This window comes from Amblyraja radiata, chromosome 11 (assembly GCF_010909765.2).
Source record: "Amblyraja radiata isolate CabotCenter1 chromosome 11, sAmbRad1.1.pri, whole genome shotgun sequence".
NCBI classification, from domain to species: Eukaryota; Metazoa; Chordata; class Chondrichthyes; order Rajiformes; family Rajidae; genus Amblyraja; species Amblyraja radiata.
In genome coordinates, this window is record NC_045966.1 from 63820448 (window position 1) to 63844786 (window position 24339).

At 51.3% G+C, this 24339-nt stretch overlaps 1 protein-coding gene across 6 annotated transcripts in view; it reads right to left on the reverse strand.

Annotated features, from left to right (window-relative positions):
• gria1 (glutamate ionotropic receptor AMPA type subunit 1) overlaps positions 1-24339 on the reverse strand; it is a 70849-nt gene that overhangs the window by 41488 nt on the left and 5022 nt on the right. For all 6 annotated transcript variants that reach the window (XR_004413513.1, XM_033030036.1, XM_033030033.1 and 3 more), the window contains exons 3-11: positions 20017-20256; positions 19008-19192; positions 18529-18582; positions 18030-18191; positions 17245-17412; positions 16430-16534; positions 15433-15543; positions 14406-14612; positions 12766-13136 (exon numbers count right to left, since the gene is read on the reverse strand). Coding sequence is in view for 5 of the 6 variants with exons in the window: in XM_033030036.1 (XP_032885927.1) it covers positions 12766-13136; positions 14406-14612; positions 15433-15543; positions 16430-16534; positions 17245-17412; positions 18030-18191; positions 18529-18582; positions 19008-19192; positions 20017-20256 (1603 nt within the window). In the remaining variant the exon portion in view is untranslated. The remainder of the gene's footprint in view (positions 1-12765; positions 13137-14405; positions 14613-15432; positions 15544-16429; positions 16535-17244; positions 17413-18029; positions 18192-18528; positions 18583-19007; positions 19193-20016; positions 20257-24339) is intronic.

Sequence of the window (24339 nt, forward strand, 5' to 3'; positions counted from 1 at the left end):
AATTTGGTGGCCTTGCACCCTGCTTAAAGTGGTATGAAACTGCACTTGAATTTGGTGGCCTTGCACCCTGCTTGAAGTGGTATGAAACTGCACTTGAATTTGGTGGCCCTGCACCCTGCTTGAAGTGGTACGAAACTGCGCTTGATTTTGGTGGCCTTGCACCCTGCTTGTAGTGGTACGAAACTGCACTTGAATTTGGTGGCCTTGCACCCTGCTTGAAATGGCATGAAACTGCACTTGAATTTGGTGGCCTTGCACCCTGCTTGAAATGGCGTGAAACTGCACTTGAATTTGGTAGCCTGGCACCCTGCTTGAAATGGAATTTCAAAGAATAGCCGTGAGTCAACTGCCAGCCCACTAGCCGTGAGTGAGCTGCCAGCACATCAGGCTTGAGTGACTGAGCTGCCACCCCAATAATCCATTTGGCCCACAATGTCCATACTAGCCCTCTGGAAACCAGTCCCTTCAGCCCACAACACCTATACTAGCGCTCCAGAAAGATCCCCCCCCCCTTCCCCACTGGCAACCAATATTGGGATTGGTGGAGAGGTGGAATATTGCATTGGGGGACCAGCCCTCCCGTGCGAACATGGGCACCAATGGGTCCCACTTAGTCTAGTATATATATATACGCACACACACATATCTTTCTTCACTTCAAACAACACATGCAACGTGATTTTGTTTTTGCAGATAGAGTCATCGAGCAATATATAAATAAAATAAATAAAACAGTGAGAAGTGTTTGATGAATTCTGTACTAGGTAAGGCTTTGAGGGATTGGGGTTGGTATCCCTGCCATCTCCAACCACAGCCTTTGGTATAGTTATTTGTACAAACGTTAACAAATGCTTTGCCAGCAGTGGGGGCTGGGCCACAATGCCACAGTATACAGTCACTTCACAGTGACACAGTATATTCCTCAATAAACACAACAATGTTGAACAGGCTTCAACGTATTGGCTAATGCACAAACCATGAATAATAGATCTGGAAATAAAAGCCAAATCAGTCTTTTGTAGTATGAACGATACTTAAGGCAGTCATGATTGGGTTTAATGGACTCTGACATACAAAACTGCAAGGGATATGGTTATGCTGCAGTATCTGTGAACGTGGAGATTAATATATTCCTCGGTATATTTAGCAGGAAATATTGCAGTTTCGGATAATCCTTGGCGTGTGAAGAACTGATTGCTACACTGTGATATAGTTCTCAGTATAAGAAATGAATACTTCAGTAAACCACTGGAGTGCTCATAGTATTGCTGAATAGAAAGATTGAACATGAACACAACGCTGATGTGCTGTCTAAATGTTTCTCCACCAGGTAACTTTAACAATGGCCAGTGATGTCTAAACTTCAGGGTAGTCGTGAGCTCCTCAAGCATTGAATGATAATTCTACCGTGGAAGATGAAACGGGTGCTGATTGTGGATCAGCGCTCTTCACCGTGAACGACACATCCGAACAACAGAGCATCCCATTGCACAAAGCCGCAAGAAATCACAGAGAATTGTGGTGCAGCCCAGACCAACCTCCCTTCCATTGAAGAAGTGCCTCGACCTGAAAAATTACCTATTCCTTTTCACCAGAGAGGCTTTCTGACCTGCTGAGTTACTCCAACGTTTTGTGTCTATCTCCCTTCCATTGACTCCATTTACACTTCACGCTGCCTCGGCAAGGCCACCAGCATAACCAAGGACCAGTCTCACCCCCGGTCACTCCCTCTTCCCTCTCCGAACGGGCAAGAGGTATAGAAGTGTGAAAACGCACACCTACAGATTCAGGGACAGTTTCTTCCCAGCTCTTATCAGGCGACTGATCCATCCTCTCGCGGTCTAGAGAGCAGTCCTGCGCTACCATCTACATCATTGGAGACCCTCAGAGTATCTTTAATCAGACTTTATCTTGCACTAAATGTCATTCCCTTTATTCTGTATCTGTACACTGTGGACGGCTCAATTGTAATCATGTACAGTCTTGTCGCTGACTGGTTAGCACGCAATAAAACAACCTTTCACTGTACCTCGGTACATGTGACAATAAAATAAACTAACTGAAGAGTTCAGCAAGTTGACCCAGTGGATAAAACCGCCTGTGCCACCCGAGGTAATACAAGGAGAAACAGTAGAATGTCACAGCAGGGCGAGTCGGAGGTTTAGAACACAGCAGGGCGAGTGGGCACACAGGTTCTTTGCAGGGAGTTACCGGAAATGAAGGACAGAGACATAGAGTCACACAGCACCTCTACAGGCTCTTCAGCTCTACTTGCACATGCCAACCAAGATGCCCCATCTACATTAGTCCCACCTGCCCACATTTAGCCCATATCCCTCTAAACCTTCCCTACCCATGTACCTGTCCAAGTATCTTTTAAATGTTGTTATCGTACCTGCCTCAACTACCTCCTCTGGCAGCTCGTTCCATATACCCACCACTCCTGTGTGGAAAAGTTGCCCCTCAGGTTTCTATTAAATCTTTCTCCACTCACCTTAAACTTATGTCCTCTGGTTCTTGATTTCCCTAATCCGGGTAAATGATTCTGTGCATTCACACTATCAATTCCCCTCATGATCCTATACACCTTTATAAGATTACGTTTCATCCTCTTGCGCTCCAAGGAATAGAGTCCTAGCTTGTCCAGCCTCAATAGACAATAGGTGCAGGAGTAGGCCATTTGGCCCTTCGAGCCAGCACCGCCATTCAATGTGATCATGGCTGATCACCCACAATCAGTTCCTGCTTTCTCCACATTTCCTTGACTCCGCTATCTTTAAGATCTCTCTCTCGCTCTCTCTTGAGAGCATCCAGAGAACCGGCCTCCACCGCCCTTTGAGGCAGAGAATTGCACAGACTCACAACTCTCTGTGTGAAAAAGTATTTCCTCGTCTCCGTTCTAAATGACTTACCCCTTATTCTTAAAATCCTCTCCCTATAACTCAGGCCCTCGAGTCCTGGCAACATCCTTGTAAATCTTCTCTACACTCTTTGGAAATTTAATAACATCCTTCCTATAGCAGGGTGACCAAAACTGAACACAATATGTGGCCTCATCAATGTCTTGTATGACTGTAACATAACATCCCAACTTTCATACTCAATACCCTGACTGACAAAGGCCAATGTACCGAAATCCTTCTTGACCGCCCTATATATCTGTAATGCAACTTTCAAGGAACTAGGTACCTGTACTCCTAGATCCCTCTGAAGATTGATACAAAATGCTGGAAGTAACTCAGTGGGACAGGAGTATCTCTGGAGAGAAGGAATGGGTGACATTTTGGATCGAGACCCTTCAGACCTTCTGAAGAAGGGTCTTGACCTGAAACGTCATACATTCCTTCTTTCCAGAGATGCTGCCTGTCCCGCTGAGTTGCTCCAGGATTTTGTGCCTATCTTCAGAGTAAACCAGCATCTGCTGTTCCTTCCTACAATGGTTCTAGATCCCTCTGCCCCACAACACTCCCCAGAGCCCTGCCATTCACTTTGAACATCCTGTTCTGGTTTGACTTCCCAAAATGCACACCTCTCACTCAGTCTGAAGAAGGGTCTCGACCCGAATCGTGTAAAATCTATAGATGCTGCCTGGCCAGCTGAGTTCCTCCAGCATTTTTGTCTACCTCTCACCTCTCTGCATTAAACACCATCAACCATTCCTCAGTCCATTTGCACAACTGATCAAGATCCTGCTGTAATTTTTGATAACCATCTTCACTATTTACGATACCACCCACTTTAGTGTCATGTGCAAACTTACTAATCATGCCTTCCACATTCTCACCCAAATCATTGATATAAACCACAAGCATCAACAATACTAGCCACACTCCAGTCTTCCGGCACCTCAACTGTATCTAATGACTATCCATGTATCACAGCCAGGGCGCCTGCAATTTCTTCTCTAGCTTCCCAAAGTATCCTCAGATATATATGATCAGGTTTAGGAGATTTATCTCCCTTCATAGTCTTAGGACATTCAGCACCTCCTCAACCGTAATACGTATTGTCCTCAAAAATGGAGATGGGCTTGATTAGTAAGTTTGCACATGACACAAACATTGACAGAGTTGAAGATGGTGAGGAAGATTGTCACGAGACTTCAGTAGAATACTGACCAGTTAGAAATGTGGGCAGAGAAGTGGCAGATGGTGTTTAATCTGGACAGGTGTGAGGTGTTGCATTTTGCATGGTCAAATGTAAGAGGCAAATACACAATATAAGACAGAACCTCAGGAGCATTGATGTGGAGAGAGGCCAAGTCCACAGCTCTCTGAAAGTGGCAACACAAGTCGGGAAGGTGGCAACCAAAGCACACAGTATACTTGCCTTCACTGGACAGGGTTGAGTATAAACGTTGAGAAAGTAATAACCAGGAACGGCAGATGCTGGTCTATACCAAAGAGAGACAAAATGCTGGGGTAACTCAGCGGGTCAGGCAGCATCTCTGGACAACATGGATAGTTGGGAAGTTGTGTTGCAGGTGTAAAAAACGTTGAGATTGAGGAGTGAGCTGAATGTAATTTATGAGAGGTATGGATAGGGAAGATAGGCACGACAGCTATTCCCGGGAGGACATTTCAACTACTGGAGGGTATAAGTGTGTCAGAGGGGGAGAGTTTAAAGGTAATTGATGAGCTGATATGTGGTCACACTATGAGGATGTGGATGAGCTGCAGAGAGTGCTGACATTCACCATTGAAACATAGAAAATAGATGCAGGAAGAGGACATTCAGCCCTTCGAGCCAGCACCACCATTCATTGTGTTCATGGCTGATCATCCCCAATCAATAACCCGTGCCTACCTTCTCCCCATATCCCTTCATTCCACTAGCCCCTAGAGCTCTATCTAACTCTCTCTTAAATCCATCCAGTGATTTGGCCTCCACTGCCCTCTGTGGCAGGTAATTCCACAAATTCACAATTCTCTGGGTGAAAACGTTTTTTCTCACCTCAGTCTTAAATGACCTCCCCTTTATTCTAAGACTGTGACCCCTGGTTCTGGACTCGCCCAACATTTCCTGCATCTAGCTTGTCCAGTCCTTTCATAATTGTATATGTTTCTATAAGATACCCCCTCATCCTTCTAAACTCCAGTGAATACAAGCCTAGTCTTTTCAATCTTTCCTCATATGACAGTCCCGCCATCCCAGGGATCAATCTCGAGAACCTACGCTGCACTGCCTCAATCACAAGGATGTCCTTCCTCAAATTAGGAGACCAAAACTGCATGCAATACTCCAGATGTGGCCTTACCAGAGCCCTATACAACTGCAGAAGAACCTCTCCTATACTGAAATCCTCTTGTTATGAAGGCCAACATTCCATTAGCTTTCTTCATTGCCTGCTGTACCTGCACGCCAACTTTCAGTGACCGGTGTACAAGGACACCCAGGTCTCGCTATACCTCCCCCTTACCTAACATAACCCCATTGACATAATAATCTGCCCCCTTGTTTTTGCCACCAAAGTGGATAACCTCCCATTTATCTATATTATACTTCATCTGCCACACATCTGCCCACTCACTCAACCTGTCCAGGTCACCCTGCAACCTCCTAACATCCTCTTCACAGTTCACACTGCCACTCAGCTTTGTGTCATCCGCAAACTTGCTAGTGTTGCTCCTAATTCCCTCTTCCAAATCATTAATATATATGGTAAACAGTTGCGGCCCCAACACCGAGCCTTGCGGCACTTCACTCGCCACTGCCTGCCATTCTGAAAAGGACCCGTTCACTCCTACTCTTTGCTTCCTGTCTGCCAACCAATTTTCTATCCATCAACACCCTACCCCCAATACCATGTGCTCTAATTTTAGTCGCCAGTCTCCAGTGCGGGACCTTATCAAAGGCTTTCTGAAAGTCTAGATACACTACATCCACTGGCTCCCCTTCATCAATTTTACTTGTCACATCCGCAAAAAATTCCAGAAGATTAGTCAAGCATGATTTCCCTTTCATAAATCCATGTTGACTTGGACTAAACCTTTTACTGCTATCCAAATGCGCCATTATTACCTCTTTAATAATTGACTCCAGCATCTTTCCCACCACCGAAGTCAGGCTAACTGGTTTGTAATTCCCCGTTTTCTCTCTCGCTCCTTTCTTGAAAAGTGGGATAACATTAGCTATCCTCCAATCCACAGGAACTGATCCTGAATCTATTGAACATTGGAAAATGATCACCAATGCGTCCACTATTTCTAGAGCCACCTCCCCGAGGACCCTGGGATGCAGACCATCAGGCCCCGGGGATTTATCATCCTTCAGTCCCATTAGCCTACCCAATATTATTTCTCGCCTAATGAAAATTTCTTTCAGTTCCTCGACCCCCTTAGATCCTCTGTCCTCCAGTACATCTGGGAGATTGTTTGTGTCTTCCTTAGTGAAGACAGATCTGAAGTACCTATTCAACTCTTCTGCCATTTCCTTGTTGCCCATAATAATTTCACCCCTGTCTGCCTTCAAGGGATCCACATTTGACTTTGCTATTCTTTTTTCCTGAACAAATCTAAAGAAGCTTTTACTGTCCTTCTTTATATTCCTGGCCAGCTTCCCCTCGTACTTCATCTTTTCAGCCCGTATTGCCCGTTTGGTTTCCTTCTGTTGTCCTATGAAAGTTTCCCAATCCTCTGGCTTCCGGCTACTCTTTGCTGTGTTATACATATTTTCTTTTAGTTTTATTCTATCCCTAACTTCTCTTGTCAGCCACGGTTGCCTCCTACTCCCCTTAGAATCTTTCTTCCTTTTTTGGAATGAAATGATCCTGCATCTTCTGGATTATGCCCAGAAATTCCTGCCATTGCTATTCCACCGTCATTCCTGCTAGGATCCCTTTTCCAGTCTACCTTGGCCAGCTCCTCTCTCATGCCTTCATTGTCCCCTTTGTTCAACTGCATCACTGACACTTCTGATTTAACCTTCTCCTTCTCAAATTGCAGATTAAAACTAATCATATTATGATCACTACCTCCAAGCAGTTCCTTTACGCGAGTTCTCTTATCAAATCTGGTTCATTAGACAACACTAAATCCAGAATTGCCTTTTCTCTTGTCGGCTCCATTACAAGCTGCTCTAAGAATCCATCTCGGAGGCATTCTACAAACTCTCTTTCTTGGGGTCCTGAACCAACCTGATTTTCCCAGTCTACCTGCATTTTGAAATCCCCCATCACCACAGTGGCATTACCTTTGTTACATGACAGTTTTAACTCCTGCTGTAACTTACACCCTACATCCGGGCTACTATTTGGGGGTCTGTAAATAACACCAATTAGTGTCTTCTTGCCTTTACAATTCCTCAACTCAATCCACAGTGACTCCACCTCGTCATTCCCTATGTCTTCCTTCGAAAGGGACTGAATTCCATTCCTCACCAGAAGAGCTACCCTCCCTCCTCTGCCCACCTGCCTGTCCTTTCTATAGTATGTATAACCCTGAATATTAAGTTCCCAGGCCCGATCCTCCTGCAGCCACGTCTCAGTAATCCCCACAATGTCATATCTACCAACCTCTAACTGAGCCTCAAGCTCATCAACTTTCCTTCTTATACTTCGCGCATTCATATACAATACTTTTAATTCCTTAAGTATCTCACCTTTCACATCGATCCCTATTACACTTGGCCATACTCTCCTATCCTTTTGTCAGCTTTCTTTCCCGTTAATTCTTGGGTCATTAACTATCCCTTTACTCCCTTTCCCTTTAACTCCGTCCTAAACTATCCCATTTGACACCCCCCTCCCCCCAAACCTGCCTGCCAGAATGCCACCAGGATGGTGTCTGTATTTTCGAGCTTTAGTTTTGACAGACACTGGATAGAATGGGCTTGTTTTCACTGGGAGCAAGCTGATAGAGGTTGATAAAATTATCATAAGTAGGGTAGAAAGTCTGAATCTTTCCCCGTGGTATCAAAAACAAAGAGAGTGCCGTTTAAGGTGAGAGGAAGGAGATTTAAAGGGGATCTGAGGACTGTTTGTTCTTACAAATGGGTGTGTGCCTGGAAGATGCTGCCAGGAGTGGTAGTGGAAATTACAATACTGTACACATAAAAACAAACACACAATAATAGTGCAGAAAGACAAAACCAATGCCCCAAGTCTATGTCGTTCAGAGGATATTGGAGGCTGTAGTGTTTAATAGCCTGGTGACATGTGCAGGCCGAGGAGATTGGTTGAATTGGCATCGTGGTTGGCACTGACATTGTGGGCCGAAGGGCCTGATGCTGTGCTGTACTGGGTATGTGCCACGTTTTCACACACGCGTGTCGTGCAGCCGCTGTATCCGGCTGGGAGCGGGATTACACGGGTGGGATGTGTGCAGCCCAGAGCTGACGGGCGATTAGACCCAACGATGGTTCTCTGTGTAATACCTCCTGTTCTACAAATTGACAGCAACGCTCGTCAGATGAATATTTAACAAACTGTCATGAAATGAGCCTCCTTTGATGTCAAATTTATTTTAATTCGTTATTAAACCTGTCAGCTCGTTCCCCAGTGAAGCCTCCACAAGCCTCGCGTCTGGGCTGTGTGGGACCGCGCCGCAGTGTCCACGCTCCCGGCAGCGGGAGGGGACCGGCTGCGGCCCAAGTACACCCTGGGCGTGAAGGGATACAGGTCACACACACCCGCTGGACACACTAGACCAGCACACACCCACAACAGCTGGGGACACACACACACACACACACACACACACACACACACACACACACGAAAAAAAAAATAAAAAAAATAACCTGGACACACTAGGCCAGTACACACACACACACACCAGCTGGACACACTACACCAGCACACACACACACCAACACACACCCCACATCAGTGGACACCCACACCAGCAGACACTCCACACCAACACACACTCATACACACACCAGCAGACACCCCACACCAGCACACACACACACACCAGCACACACTCCACGCCAGTGGGAGACACTCGCCTTACAGGGAATCTTTAGTTCTTTCTTGTTTCCTTTTCATGGCTGAGCGGATTTGCTGCAGCTCTAGATGCAGTTGCAACTCCTGGTTTAGGATATCGTACCGCATATCGCTAGCCCGGGAAAAGATCAAAATCCAAATTCCGAAGTATGGTTTCTACTGAATGTGTATCGCTTTTGCACCATTGTAAAGTAGAAATATCGTAAGTCGAAGCATCGTAAGTCGAGGAGCATCTGTAGTGGTATTTAAGCGGCTTTTAGACAGACACAAAAACAGGCGGGGACTAAAGGGACATGGGCCATGTGCAGGCAGAGAGATTGCTCCTCTTCCAACCTCAATTACTGTATCTGCTGTCTAGGTGTGGACTCATATATCAGTGAGACCAATCGTCGACAGGGCAATCGTTTCACTGAACCCCTGCGCTCAATTCGCCTTGGCCTACGCGATCTCCCAGTTGCCAAACACTTTAAATCTCAATTTGACACTTTAAATCTGAAGAAGGGTTTCGGCCTGAAACGTTGCCTATTTCCTTTGGTCCATAGATGCTGCTGCACCCGCTGAATTTCGCCAGCATTTTTGTGTACTTTAAATCCCAATCCCATTCCCACACTGACCTTTCTGTCCTGGGCCTCCTCCATTGTCAGAGTGAGGCCAAATGCATATTGGAGGAACAGCGCCTCATATTTCGCTTGGGCAGCTTACAACCTAGCGGCATGATACTGATTTCTCTAACTTCAAGTAACCCCTGCATTCCCTCTCTCTCCATCCCTACCCTAGTCGTTGTACTAGTTTCATTGTCTGTAACTCAATATCACCTAGCCCACAGCTAACAATGGACTGTTTCCTTGATAACTTTCATTCATTTGTTCTATATCTCTATATCACTGTCGAGATCTCTCCTTTCCCTTTCCCCCTGACTCTCAGTCTGAAGAAGGGTCTTGACCCGAAACATCACCTATTCATTTTCTCCAGAGATGCTGTCTGACCCACTGAGTTACTCCAGCTGACTGTGTCTATCTTCGGTTGAAACAAAGCGGTCCGCGGAGGGATTAGTTAGATGAGCATCATGTTTAGCACAGAGCTGTGGGCCAAAGTGCCTGTTTCTGTGCTGTGTGTTCCATGTTGTAAGTTAACCACTGTCGTCGGCAGAGCTGAGTTCCTCAGGGAGTAACAAGGAGAGCGTGCAAACTCCACATAGACAGCACCCAAGGTCAGGATTGAACTTCAAAGCTCCAGAGACCTGGGTTCAATCCTAACCTCTGGTTCTGTCCGTGTGAAGTTTGCACGTTCTCCCTATGACCACGTAGGTTTCCTCATGGTACTCTGGTTTCCTCCCATGTCCCAGTGATGCGTGGTTGTAGGTGACTTGTCCTCTGTGATTTGCCCGTAGTGTGTGGGTGACGGGGTGTACTCTGGGGGGAGTTGATGGGAATGTGTGGGTTAATTGACGATGGTTGAAGTGGTAGTGTAATGATGCCCACACACTCCGTAGGCTGAAGGACCTGTTTCCCGGCTGTATCTGCCATGGACTCTGCGTGGGGGAAGGGGCTATGAGTAAGGATAAGGTTAGCGTGTTAAAGGGCAAGCACTAGAGCAGGGAAGTGAACCATCAGTGACAGGCCGGGAGTGTGTGTCTCTGCAGGTGAGGAAACCGACAGATCGAGACAGACGGCACGGTGGCGCAGCGATAGAGTTACTGCATTAGAACGCTTACAGCACCAGAGACCCTGGCTCAATCCTGGCTACGGGTGCTGTCTGTATGAAGTTTGTACGTTCTCCCTGTGACCACGTGGTTTTCTCCAAGATCTTTGATCTCCTCCAACAATCCAAAGACGTACAGGTTTGTACGTTAATTGACGGTGTATAAATTGTCCCTAGTGTATGTATCATCATCATCACTGAAAACATCAACGGGCGCGGTGCCTTACAATGCTGTGTACGACAGTGATCGCAACTTCTACTGAAGTGTGGATGGCCGTTGGCTCGCTGGGAGCTCATCTGCCCTTTGGCAGGTCTTGTTTTTGGTCCTGCTGGGGGTCCACAGCCCCCTCCTCACCTGGCAAACCAGGTGGGGAAGACTATTTAGTCGCCGACTATCCGACCATGGAGCAGGTAGCACGGGATTACATGGTACCCGTGGCGGTGGGAACTCCCCCCGACCTGACTTTGTAGGCTTGTGTTAATGTGTGGGGATCGCTGGTCAGTGCGGGCTCAGTGGGCCGAAGGGCATGTTTCCACACTGTATCTCTAAACTAAACTAAATTAAAGACGGGGAGAAAGGCTATAGACTTCCTTATCTGACAAGCCAGTGTATGGCACGAATGGAAATAACTGCACCATCTATTACCACAGAGAAATTGATAGAGGATACTCAATTGTGAACAGACGGGCAAAATAGAAATGACTGGGGAGTCCTGGAGAGAAAGGGAGCAGCTCGGAGCTTGGAAATGAAGATTCAACAGTAGTTGGTCTTCAGGTTGAGCTGCTGGAAAAGTGGTCACATACCTCAGTTTGCTTTGATGGTGCCCAAGTAGAGATGATTGTTGAAAGCTTCAAATTCATAGGAATAAACGACACCAGCAACTTGTCCTGGACCACCCATATTGAAGCAATGGCCATAAAAGCACACCAACCCCTTTACTTCCGTAGAAGGCTTAGGAAGTTTGATGTGTCCCCAACAGATGCGCTGTAGAAAGCATTTTATTGGGATGCATCACAGCATGGTTTGGGAACAGCTCCATCCAACACCACATGAAATTGCAGCGAATTGTGGACACAGCCCAGGCCTTCACACAAACTCTCTTGCCTTCAAGAAAGAGTTAGATAGGGCTCTTAAAGATAGCGGAGTCAGGGGATATGGGGAGAAGGCAGGAACGGGGTACCGATTGTGGATGATTAGCCATGATCACATTGAATGGTGGTGCTGACTCGAAGGGCCGAATGGCCTACTCCTGCACCTATTGTCTATTGTCTAATGTTTATTGTCTAAACCAAAACTCCCTTTCATTTGCACTTCACACTGCTTCGGTAAGGCCACCAGCATAATCAAGGATGAATCTCACCCCGGTCCCTCCCTCTCCTCCCCTCTCCCATCGGGCACGAGGTACAGAACTGTGAAAACGCACACCTCCAGAAACAGGGACAGTTCCTTCCCAGCTGTTATCAGGCAACGGAACCATCCTCTCATCAGCTAGAGAACCGTGTACGGACTGCACCAATGATCACAGAAAGTCAAGGCAGCCTTCGCCCCAGCCGGTTAAATATGGCACCCACCGGCACTGTGGACACGGAAACCATGGGATCACGTCACAGAAACACAAAGACCACGTGATCGTGCCACGGGGACAGAAACCATATGTTCACATGACCGGGAACACGCAACCAGAACCATCTCATCCAGCCTGGTAACACGGCACTTCTCAAACAACCAGCCCAGTGTGATGACTCCAACTCCCCCTCACATCTGTGACACTATGTAATGCTACATTAGTTACACATGTGTCAACCGTGGACCATAACACGGGTGTACACAGCAAGTCATGGCAACGCGGCAGAAACTCCCTGTGGAGACTCCAGAGTGCCTCGCGGACTCCAGGCAGTCAGCGTGTTGGAAGGATGTAGATAGGAATCTAGGAATCGATCGGAGACAGCCCCTCACACCCACATCACACTCTGGCACAGAAACACAGAGACCTTCAGCACATAACGCTGAACGTAACAAGAGTAATCAGGTCTCTGCGGAGCAGTGAATAATGACCACACACCACGGCAAGGAATGGGAGCTGCAAACGCTCAACATGAAGGAGATGGAGACCAACCTGGGGGAGATGTCACATCCTTGCTGCATGAAGGCACCCAGAGAGAACCAGAGGCTGTTGAATATTCCAAACTCGTTGGTCTGCTCGAGGCTCTGCATGTCAGGGCTATCCTCGTATTCCTCTGTCTGCCACTCGTACGGGCTGAACCTGCTGACCAGGAAGAGGACCACACTCACTCCGATGTAGGCAAAGACGATGCACATCCAGATCTCATAGGCCAACGGGTCGAGGAAGGAGAAGACCCCCGGCTTGGACTTTTGCGGCTTCTTGATCATGATGGAGATCCCCAAACTCATGAAGGGTTTGGAGAAGTCGATGACCTCCTCACGGACCAGCGTGATTGTTAAAGGAGCCACTGCAATGTCAGCTTTCTGAAAGGCAAGAGTGGTCGGCATTAGCAAGCCCAACGGAGAAACAGACCCGCGGTTGTCCCGCATCTGTCCCTCCAGGATGGGCTGACCAGAACCCCACGCAATACTCAAGATGCGGGCAATTCCTAGGAATCTGCATCACGACTCACCAATCTTTACACAATGCCCCGACCGATGAAGGCAAGCATGCCATATGTCTTCCTTACCACTCTAGTCCTCTTGTATTGCAACTTTCAGTGGAGTTCAGAGTCTTGTCATGTGTACCTTCCTCTTATATTTGACCTCCCAAAACACCATTTGTCGTATTTATCTGGATTAAACTCTATCTGCCATTTCTCTGCCCACATTTCCAGCTGCTCTATATCCTGCTGCACTGTATATGTGACAACCGTCATCACTATCCACAACTCTACCTTTTTTTGTTGTTTCCAGACTTACTGATCAGCACTTCCACATTTTTACCCGGTCACTTTACAGACATGACCAGCAAAGGTCCCAGCACTGACACCTGCGGACCCAATTGAGCCGTATCAAGGCGCAGGGGGGCAGAGGTTCTACAGAGACTGTGCTGGCACTAGCCTTGCATTCAGGAGTGCAGCTGTGTCGTTCTTTGAAAGTGGCGTTACAGGTAGACAGGGTGGTTAAAAAGGCTTTTAGCCCATTGGCCATCATCAGTCAGAGTATTGGGTATAGAAGTTGGGAGGTCATGTGCAGTTACATATAAGTGGTGATAAGACAGCTGCATTTAGAGTATTGTGTTCGGTTCTGGGCACCGAGTTATGGGAAAGATATTGTTAAGCTGGAAAGAGTGCAGAGATTTATAAGGATGTTGCCAGAATCTAGGGCCTAATCTATAGGGAGAGGTAGGGCAGGCCAAGACATTATTCCTTGGAGCGCAGGAAAATGAGGGATGATCTTATGGAGATGTACAAAATCATGATAGGACAGAGTGTCTTGATAAGTGTAGGGGAATCGAGGGCCAGAGGACAGAGGTTTAAGGTGAGGGGGGGAAAGATTTAATAGGAACTCGAGGGGAAACTCTTTTAGACAAAGTGTGGTGGGTGGATGGAACGAGCTGCAGGAGGACGTAGATAAGGTAGGGATTAGCCCAATGTTTAAGAAACATTTAGACAGGTACATTGATAGGACAAGTGCAGAGGGATATGGGCCAAATGCAGGCAGGTGGGACTAGTGTAGATGGGACATGTTTGTTGGCGTGGGCAGGTTGGGACTGGGGGCCAGGGTTCAGAGGTCGACACAGACACTCACCGAGTAGACCAGCTCGCCCACCATGCCGTTCCAGGCTTTGCTCTCGGGATCGCGAGCTCCGTACTTGCCATCAGCCACGATGGCCAGCTTATACTTGAAGCCCACGTGCTTGGCGATCTCGGCGGCCAGCTCCACGCAGTAGCCCTCGTATTTGTCGTTGCCCTCCAGCTGCTCCTGGTTCTTCTTCAGCATCACGTAGGGCGGCTCCTGCAAACCACAGCCAGCAACTGGTCACATGACATGTAATCAGTGCGTGCCCAGTCACGGGGCGTGCAGTCACCATCCTGCTGCCACCCTTCACCCACTGCCGGCATGGAATCGGGCTTTTCAACCTGACCAGTACATGCCCACAAGGTGTGCCAAGCTAGTGCCATCTGCTCACAGCCAAATAATCGAGGCACCTTGCCGGGCATGGAGGAGCTGGGCATTGGGGAGCTGGGCATTGGGGAGCTGGGCATGGAGGAGTTGGGGAGGAGGAGCTGGGCATTGGGGAGCTGGGCATGGAGGAGTTGGGCATGGAGGAGTTGGGGAGGAGGAGCTGGGCATTGGGGAGCTGGGCATTAGGGAGCTGGGTGTGGAGAGCTGGGCATGGAGGAGTTGGGTGTGGAGAGCTGGGTGTGGAGAGCTGGGCATGGAGGAGTTGGCATGGAGGAGCTGGGTGTGGAGTAGTTGGGCAGGAGGAGTTAGGCATGGAGCTGGGCGTGGGGGAGCTGCGCCAAGCCCTTCACTCTTCTGGCTTTCTTCTCTCCTCACCCCTGCAATCAGCTTGAAAGGCCCCAACCTGAAACATCACCTCTCTGTGTTCTCCAGTGATGCTGCCTGACCTGCTGAGGTACCTGCACTGTGTCAGGGGATGGTTCCGGGATTGCGTGTGGGAGGTCACGCTCGGGCTGGCGGTGCCTGTATCTGTGGTTCAGGGGTGGTTCACGCATGGGAGGTCAGTGCGGGCTGGTGGTCCCGGGATGCGCATGGTGCCTGTACCTGGGGGTCAGGGGTGGGAGGTCTGTGTGGGCTTGGTGCCACTCACCAGGATGGTGGTGACGATGTAGGTCTGGTTCTGTATGCTGTTGGTGTCGTTGCTGACATGAGCATCGATCATGGTGGCCACAAACTTGTCATCCTCGTTCCAGTAGCCAATCTGCAGAAGACAGCGGTGACAGAGAGAGCGGGGCGCATGCTGCCGTGTGGACACGGAGCCCACGCCACTGAGCCCGCGTGTGGACACGGAACCCGCGCCACTGAGACCGCGTGTGGACACGGAGCCCACTGAGACCGCGTGTGGACACGGAGCCCACGCCACTGAGCCCGCGTGTGGACACGGAACCCGCGCCACTGAGACCGCGTGTGGACACGGAGCCCACTGAGACCGCGTGTGGACACGGAGCCCACGCCACTGAGACCGTGTGTGGACATGGAAACCACGCCACTGAGACCACGTGTGGACACGGAACCCACTGAGACCGCGTGTGGATATGGAGCCCACGCCACTGAGACCGCGTGTGGACACGGTGCCCACTGAGACCGCGTGTGGACACGGAGCCCACTGAGACCGCGTGTGGACACGGAGCCCACGCCACTGAGACCGTGTGTGGACATGGAAACCACGCCACTGAGACCACGTGTGGACACGGAACCCACTGAGACCGCGTGTGGATATGGAGCCCACTGAGACCGCGTGTGGATCGGAATGGTACCATTCGGCGCCACCGTTTCGCCTTTTCAGGGTGTTAGGGTTAGGGTCAGGGTTAGGGTTAGGGTTAGGGTCCTGATGAGTACAGATATTACAAACGGAGGTGCCGAAACAGCGGCGCCGAAAAGTACCCGACCCGTGTGGATATGGAGCCCACTGAGACCGCGTGTGGACACGGAGCCCGCGCTGGGGGGGGGGATGGGGGAACGTGGTGGGAGTTAGGGGCAGGGAGTGATGCTCGGGGGGGGGGGAGTGGGGGTCAGGGGTCGGGGATGTGGTGCAGGGGTCAGGTGATGTGGGGTCAAGGGTCGAGGCGTCATCACCACACGATTACCTTCCTCATGCCGTCGGTCTTCAGCTCCAGCACGCTGACGGTGAAGTTGGTGCGGTGGCCAAATTCATCGAACTGAATGTTCCCCGTCAGACCCTCACTGCGGACCTGTCCACAACACGCGTGTGTCAGAGCACAGTACCGCACACGGCTCGCCCGGGGGAGGCATGATGTGTACAGGGACAGGTCCCTGGGAGGGTGGGGGCAGTGTGTGAGGGGAGTGTGCGGGGAGGGGAATGTGTAAGGGGTCGGGTCCCCGGGTAGGTTGGGGCCATGTGTGGGGGTGGGTGATGGGGTGGGTTTGTGGGTGTGTGTGTGTGGGGGTGTGTGTGAGGGGTGTGTGGAGGTGGGTGTGTGGGGGTGGGTGTGTGGGGGTGGGTGTGTGGGGGTGTGTGTGAGGGGTGTGTGTGTGGGTGGGTGTGTGGGGGTGGGTGTGTGGGGGTGGGTGTGTGGGGGTGGGTGGGGGGGGTGGGTGTGTGTGGGGGTGTGTGTGGGGGTGTGTGTGAGGGGTGTGTGTGTGGGGGTGTGCGCAGGTGGGTGTGTGCGGGTGGGTGTGTGGGGGTGGGTGTGTGCGGGTGGGTGTGTGTGGGGGTGGGTGTGTGGGGGTGGGTGTGTGGGTGTGTGGGGGGGTGGGTGTGGGGTGTGTGGGTGTGGGTGTGTGGGGGTGGGTGTGTGGGTGGGTGTGTGGGTGTGTGGGTGTGGGTGTGTGGGGGTGGGTGGGGGGGTGGGTGTGTGGGGGGGGGTGGGTGTGTGGGTGTGTGTGGGGGGGGGTGTGTGTGAGGGGTCGGGTCCCCGTGAGTCTGGGTTAGGGCCATTACCTGTTGCAGGGCCCGCTGTATATCGATGCCCTGGCCCCAGGGCACGGCAGGGTTGGCCAGGCAGTCGCCGGCGTTGCCACGGCGAGAGATGTCGATGCGGGTCTTGCGCAGATACTTGAAGGCCTCAGACAGCACCAGCACACCGTCAAAGGTCATGGCCGACGTGTACTGTGAGCAGAGGGGTCCAGCATCAGCACTGGGGTCATGGGGTTCATGGGGACCAAGGGTCGGATTGCTGAGATAGCGGGGATCGGGGTCAGAGTGCAGGGTTCGAGGTGGTCAAGGGTCAGGGTGCGAGGGTCGGCGTGTAGAGTTCGCTGTGGTCAAGGGTCGGGGTGCGAGGGTCGGAGTGCAGGTTCCGCGGGGGTCAAGGGTCGGGGTGCGAGGGTCGGAGTGCAGGTTTCGCGGGGGTCAAGTGTCGGGGTGCGAGGGTCGGAGTGCAGGTATCGCGTGGGTCAAGGGTCGGGTGCAAGGGTCGGAGTGCAAGGTCCGCGGTGGTCAAGTGTCGGATTGCTGAGTTAGCGGGGATCGGGGTCGAGTGCAGGGTTCGCGGTGGACAAGGGTCAGGGTGCGAGGGTCGGCGTGCAGAGTTCGCCGTGGTCAAGGGTTGGGGTGCGAGGGTCGGAGTGCAGGGTTCACAGGGGTCAATGGTCGGGGTGTGGGGGTCGGATTGCACGGTTCGTGGCTGTCCAGGGTCGAAGTGCGGGGGTCGGAGTGTAATAGTCACAGGGGATTCAGCGGGGTGCGAGGGTCAGAGTGGTCGGGGTCAAGGGTCGGGGCAGTACCTTGAGGCGGTGCCGGTCCACCCCCTGGTACTCCTTGCTGTCGAGCTGCCGCCAGCGCTGCAGGAACTTGGTGACGGGGGGGCTATCAGGCCACACCAGCTGGAAGCCCGTCACATTGGCCCCCGCTCCCCGGAAACGCTCCAGGTCCATGTCCAGGAGACCCTGGGGAGAGGGGGTCAGACTTGGCCCCACGGACCCTCATCCCCCTCCCCTCCTCTCCCCACCCCCTCACCCTTGCCACCACCCCCTCTCCGGGACCACCCACCCCCACCCTACCTACCCCACTCCCCGGAAACGCTCCAGGTCCATGTCCAGGAGACCCTGGGGAGACCTGGCCTACGAAGCCCACTCAGCCCCCCACCCACATCCCCCAAACCCGCGCTGCTGGAGAATGGGGTGGGGGAGAGGTTGGGGAAGGCAGGGGAGAGGTTAGAGGTGGAGTGGAGGGGGGGGGGGGGGGGGGGGGAACAGACTGAAGTGGGGCAGAGTTGCCACTTACCAGGCTGGCAAAGATGTACTGATATCCGCGGATGTGTTTGCCGATGCTGATGATCTGAAAGACAGAGAGAAGTCCTTGTATCGACAGCGGGGGGGGGGGGGGGGGGGGGGGGGGAGATGAGAATGTCCCACCCATGCTGATCTGTGACATGTCACACAGACGCATGTCCCTCCCCACAGACGCATGTATTACCTTTCCTCCATGTGTCTGAGGTCCGTGTCCATCCCCTGTCCACCCTGTGCCATGCCACACGTCCTCCATGTGTCTGAGGTCCGAGTCCATCCCCTGTTCACCCTGTGGCATGTCCGGCCCATGCCACACGTCCTCCATGTGTCTGTACTGTGTGTTCCCCGTGTGTGTCCCATGTTGTCCCTGTGTGCATCCCGTGTGCTACCCATGTTGTCCCCGTGAGTCCCGCATGTGTCCGTGTGCTTCCCATGCGTGTCGTGTACACTCCCCCCGTGCTCTCCGTGTGGTACCTGGGTGATGATGGCGTTGAGCCGGTGGGCCTCACAATCGATGATGACGCGCCGCTCCTTGCCCTTGTCCAGGTCACGGAACAGCAGGCGGTATCCCTCTGCCGTGGTGGCCTCCATGCTCACCACCGTCACCTGCCAGCTCTGCTCCGCTGCCATGTCCAGCACCCGCTGCAACACCGACAGACCTGGGAACACAGGGGGCATGTCACCCACAGACCCCTGCTCTCAAAAAATGTTCCCAATGTTGGGGGAGTCCAGAACCAGGGGCCACAGTCTAAGAATAAAGGGGTGGTCATTTAAGACTGAGAAGAGAAAATACTTTTGCACCCAGAGAGTTGTGAATTTGTGGAAATCCCTGCCACAGAGGGCAGTCGAGGCCAAATCACTGAATGAATTGAAAAGAGAGTTAGAGAGAGCTCTAGGGGCTAGCGGAATCAATGGATATGGGGAGAAGGCAGGCAAGGTTTACTGATTGTGGATGATCAGCCATGATCACAATGAATGGCGGTGCAGGCTCGAAAGGCCAAATGGCCTCCTCCTGTACCTATTTTCTATGTTTCTATGACCCCCTCACAGTGACCCCCCACCAGCCCCCCACCCCAGTGACCCCCCACCAGCCCCCCACCCCAGTGCCCCCCCACCAGCCCCCCCCCCCAGTGATCCCCCACCAGCCCCCCACCCCAGTGACCCCCCACCAGCCTCCACCACAGTGACCCCCCCTCCTCAGCTGGTGTCCAGCACCCGCTGCAGCACAGCCAGGCCTGGCGGGACAAGGGAGCATCACCCATAGACTCCCACCACAGTGACCACACCACCCGAACCGTGCATCCACCCCTCATGTGACGACACCACACCCACAGCACAAACCCACCCACCCTGGGGCATTCCCACCCGGTGACAATGGAAACACTTCCCTTGCTCTGCCTTCTTCCCCTGCCCCCCCCCCCCCCCACCCCCCCCCCCCCGTTACTGGGTGCCGTGAACCCGCGAGGATCAGAGCCACCCTCACCTCTGTCGGCATCGTAGATGTAGACAAACTTGTGCCACTTGTAGTGCTCGATGACGCTGAGCAGGGCATCCTGGATGTCGGGCCGCATCTGGATGACAAACTGGTTGGAGGTGTGGACGGGGAAGCTGGGCGTGATGAAGGAGAGGTGCAGCGCGCCGCAGAACGAGCTCAGTGTGTTCACCGTCTTCCTGTCGTAGAAGCCGAAGATGGCGTAGACCCCGCGAGCAAAGAGCGAGCAGACTGGAAAACACAGCCGTGTTGGCGAGAAGAATGCTGGGACACGGTGGGGGATATACGGGACACGAGGGTTGGGAGGGGGGTCACGCAACACCGGGACACGCGGGGGGAGGGGGGAGTGCGCGGCCGGTGGAACACACGGTGAACTTGCCCACGGCTTGCACAGATCCACATGGAGATCCACATATGTTGGCTTTACACATGGACTTCACGTATGGGCTTCACACACGTCTGGCACATACATGTGGGCCGGTGAACATGTGCCAACACCGTGCACTGATCCATGTCAGTGTCAAGTTTTAAGAAGGAACTGCAGATGCTGGTAAATCGAAGGTAGACAAACATGCTGGAGAAACTCAGCGGGTGAAGCAGCATCTATGGAGCAAAGGAAATAGGCAACGTTTCGTGTCGAGACTCCTCTTCACACATGTCAGTGTCAAGTCATTCCTTCACCTCCCTGCCCCCGTCAGGCAGAGGTATAGAAGCTTGAAAGCGTGCACCACTAGAACCAGAAGCAGTGATGTATTCCCCATCTTCCAACCTATCTTATGGCATCACCTGCGCTTTTTCAATCTGCACTTGGCAGATGTGACAGTATATTCTGCACTATGTTTACTTTCACACTTGCACCACCTAATGTGCACACGTGGCGTGATCATGCCTGGTGTGATCATGCCTGGTGTGATCATGCCTGGTGTGATGATGCGTGGTGTGATCATGTGTGGTGTGATCATGTGTGGTGTGATCATGTGTGGTGTGATCATGTGTGGTGTGATCATGCCTGGTGTGATCATGTGTGGTGTGATCATGCGTGGTGTGATCATGCGTGGTGTGATCATGCGTGGTGTGATCATGTGTGGTGTGATCATGCGTGGTGTGATCATGTGTGGTGTGATCATGCGTGGTGTGATCATGCGTGGTGTGATCATGTGTGGTGTGATCATGTGTGGTGTGATCATGCGTGGTGTGATAGAAACGTACAAAACTCTTAAGGGGTTGGACAGGCTAGATGCAGGAAGATTATTCCCGATGTTGGGGAAGTCCAGAACAAGGGGTCACAGTTTAAGGATAAGGGGGAAGTCTTTTAGGACCGAGGAGAAAATCATTTTTCACACAGAGAGTGGTGAATCTGTGGAATTCTTTGCCACAGAAGGTAGTTGAGGCCAGTTCATTGGCTATATTTAATAGGGAGTTAGATGTGGCCCTTGTGGCTAAAGGGATCAGGGGGTATGCAGAGAAGGCAGGTGCAGGATACTGAGTTGGATGTTCAGCCATGATCATATTAAATGGCGGTGCAGGCTCGAAGGTGCCTGCACCTATAGAAACATAGAAACATAGAAATTAGGTGCAGGAGTAGGCCATTCGGCCCTTCGAGCCTGCACCGCCATTCAATATGATCATGGCTGATCATCCAACTCAGTATCCCGTACCTGCCTTCTCTCCATATCCTCTGATCCCCTTAGCCACAAGGGCCACATCTAACTCCCTCTTATATATAGCCAATGAACTGGCCTCGACTACCCTCTGTGGCAGGGAGTTCCAGAGATTCACCACTCTCTGTGTGAAAAAAGTTCTTCTCATCTCGGTTTTAAAGGATTTCCCCCTTATCCTTAAGCTGTGACCCCTTGTCCTGGACTTCCCCAACATCGGGAGCAATCTTCCTGCATCTAGCCTGTCCAACCCCTTAAGAATTTTGTAAGTTTCTATAAGATCCCCTCTCAATCTCCTAAATTCTAGAGAGTATAAACCAAGTCTATCCAGTCTTTCTTCATAAGACAGTCCTGACATCCCAGGAATCAGTCTGGTGAACCTTCTCTGCACTCCCTCTATGGCAATAATGTCCTTCCTCAGATTTGGAGACCAAAACTGTACGCAATACTCCAGGTGTGGTCTCACCAAGACCCTGTACAACTGCAGTAGAACCTCCCTGCTCCTATACTCAAATCCTTTTGCTATGAAAGCTAACATACCATTCGCTTTCTTCACTGCCTGCTGCACCTGCATGCCCACTTTCAATGACTGGTGTACCATGACACCCAGGTCTCGCTGCATCTCCCCTTTTCCTAGTCGGCCACCATTTAGATAATAGTCTGCTTTCCTGTTTTTGCCACCAAAATGGATATTTTCTATGTTTCTATGTTTCTATGTGATCATGCGTGGTGCAATCTCCTGCGCTGCCTAATGTGTTCATGTATGGCATGATCAGCCTGGATAACACGCAGAACAAAGTGTATCACCGTATCTGAGACATGTAACGATTACAAGTATCAGCTCAACTGGGCTGTCCGAAACGACATGCAGGGATATTTGAGGAGCTTTCAGGGGCTGGTGGGGAGAGTCTGGGCGACGTGGTTTCTAAGAGGCTGGGATGACAGAATGGATACAGAAATAGGGCCATTCGGCCCATGGTGTCCATGCTGGCCAATCTCCAGCCCATGACGTGATGCCTTGTCAATGTTGCTCCCGTGTGCTCTACCCTGGGTGCTCCCAGCATCTCCCCTCACTACTCGTCAGTTTCAACACCCAGACCCGTAGCATGGAACAAGCTGCCAGGAGAAGTAGTTGAGGCAGGGACTATCCCAACATTCACAAAACGGTTAGACAGGTACATGGATAGGACAGCTTTGGAGGGATATGGCCAAATGCAGGCAGGTGGGACTAGTGTAGCTGGGATATTGTTAGCCGGTGTAGACGAGTTGGGCCGAAGGGCCTGTTTCCACACTATATTTCCCACATGCTACAGCTTTACCGGCAGATTACGCACACTGTCAATAAATAACCAATAATCAATAATCATCAGCCTCTCCACATCTCTCTCCGGCTCAATCTCTGCGTCACTCACAGATTGCAATGGTGAATGGTGAATGGGCTGAATGGCCTAATCCTGCTCCTATCATTTTTGAACAAGGTATCGGCCTGATTTACTGTTGCCATGTACACCGAGATATAGTGAAGGCTTTGTTTGCCTGCAACCCAGGCAATTCATTCCGCACATCAGTACAATCACACACTGCATGAGTACATCAGGTAATACAGGCAGAGTGTGCAGTGTTACAGCCACACAGAGAGAGGTAGTTGTACTGTATCTCTTGCTCAAATACAGTAAAGAGTACAACACCGGAGGAGGCTGCTGCTTAAGAGGACAGTAAAGAATGGGCCAGAATATTGAAACTAACAGTAGCGATGAATGATGTCAGTGTGTGTCAGATGCCATTGGCAGCATCTCTGACTGTGCTGGCTTAGAGATTGCTGGGGGAATGAAGAGCACTTTGTCCCTCTCTCAGGAGAATCATTATGCTGCACAATAAGTGTGGATATTATGTGTGTTTGTAATATCAAACCACCTGACCTTGGACGATTATCCTGTGCCAGTAACCAGGGACAGGATTCCACACTCTGGTCAATTAGGAAATTGAACAGCATTACACATTCATTTGCAATAACTCCCAGTTATATTTTACAATTTCCCACGCTGACTTCGGTGAGAAATCTGGTTTCCCAAAGGTCACAGAGTGGTCTCATAAGTTATAGGAGCAGTATTAGGCCATTCGGCCCATCAAGACTACTCTGCCTATGTACTGGTCTGCACAATGCACCTCATATCAGTCATATCTTTACATCTCCTCCATCGGCCAGTCCTGTACCTGTCTCCCTGTCTCTCTCTCTCTCCCCGTCTCTGTCTCTGTCCCTGTCCCTCTCTGTCCCCGCCTTTCTCTGTCCCCATCCCTCTCTCTGTCCCCCCATCTCTCTCTATGTCCCCGTCTTTCTCTCTGTCACCCCGTCTTTCTCAGTGTCCCCCTTCTCTCTCTGCTCCCCCTTCTTTCTCTCTGTCCCCGTGTCCCTCTCACTGACCCCCTTCTCTCTCTCTCTCTCTCTCTGTCCCTGCATTGCTCTGCCTCTCTTGCTCCCTCTCTGTTCCTGCCTTTCTCTCTCTGTCTCTGAGTGTCTCTCTTTGTCTCCCTGTCTGCATCTGTCTCTCACCCTGTCATCCTCATGGGGGGAGAGTGGGGTGGGGGTGGGGGAGAGTGGGGTGGGGGTGGGGAGAGTGGGGTGCGGGTGGGGGAGAGTGGGGTGGGGGTGGGGGGG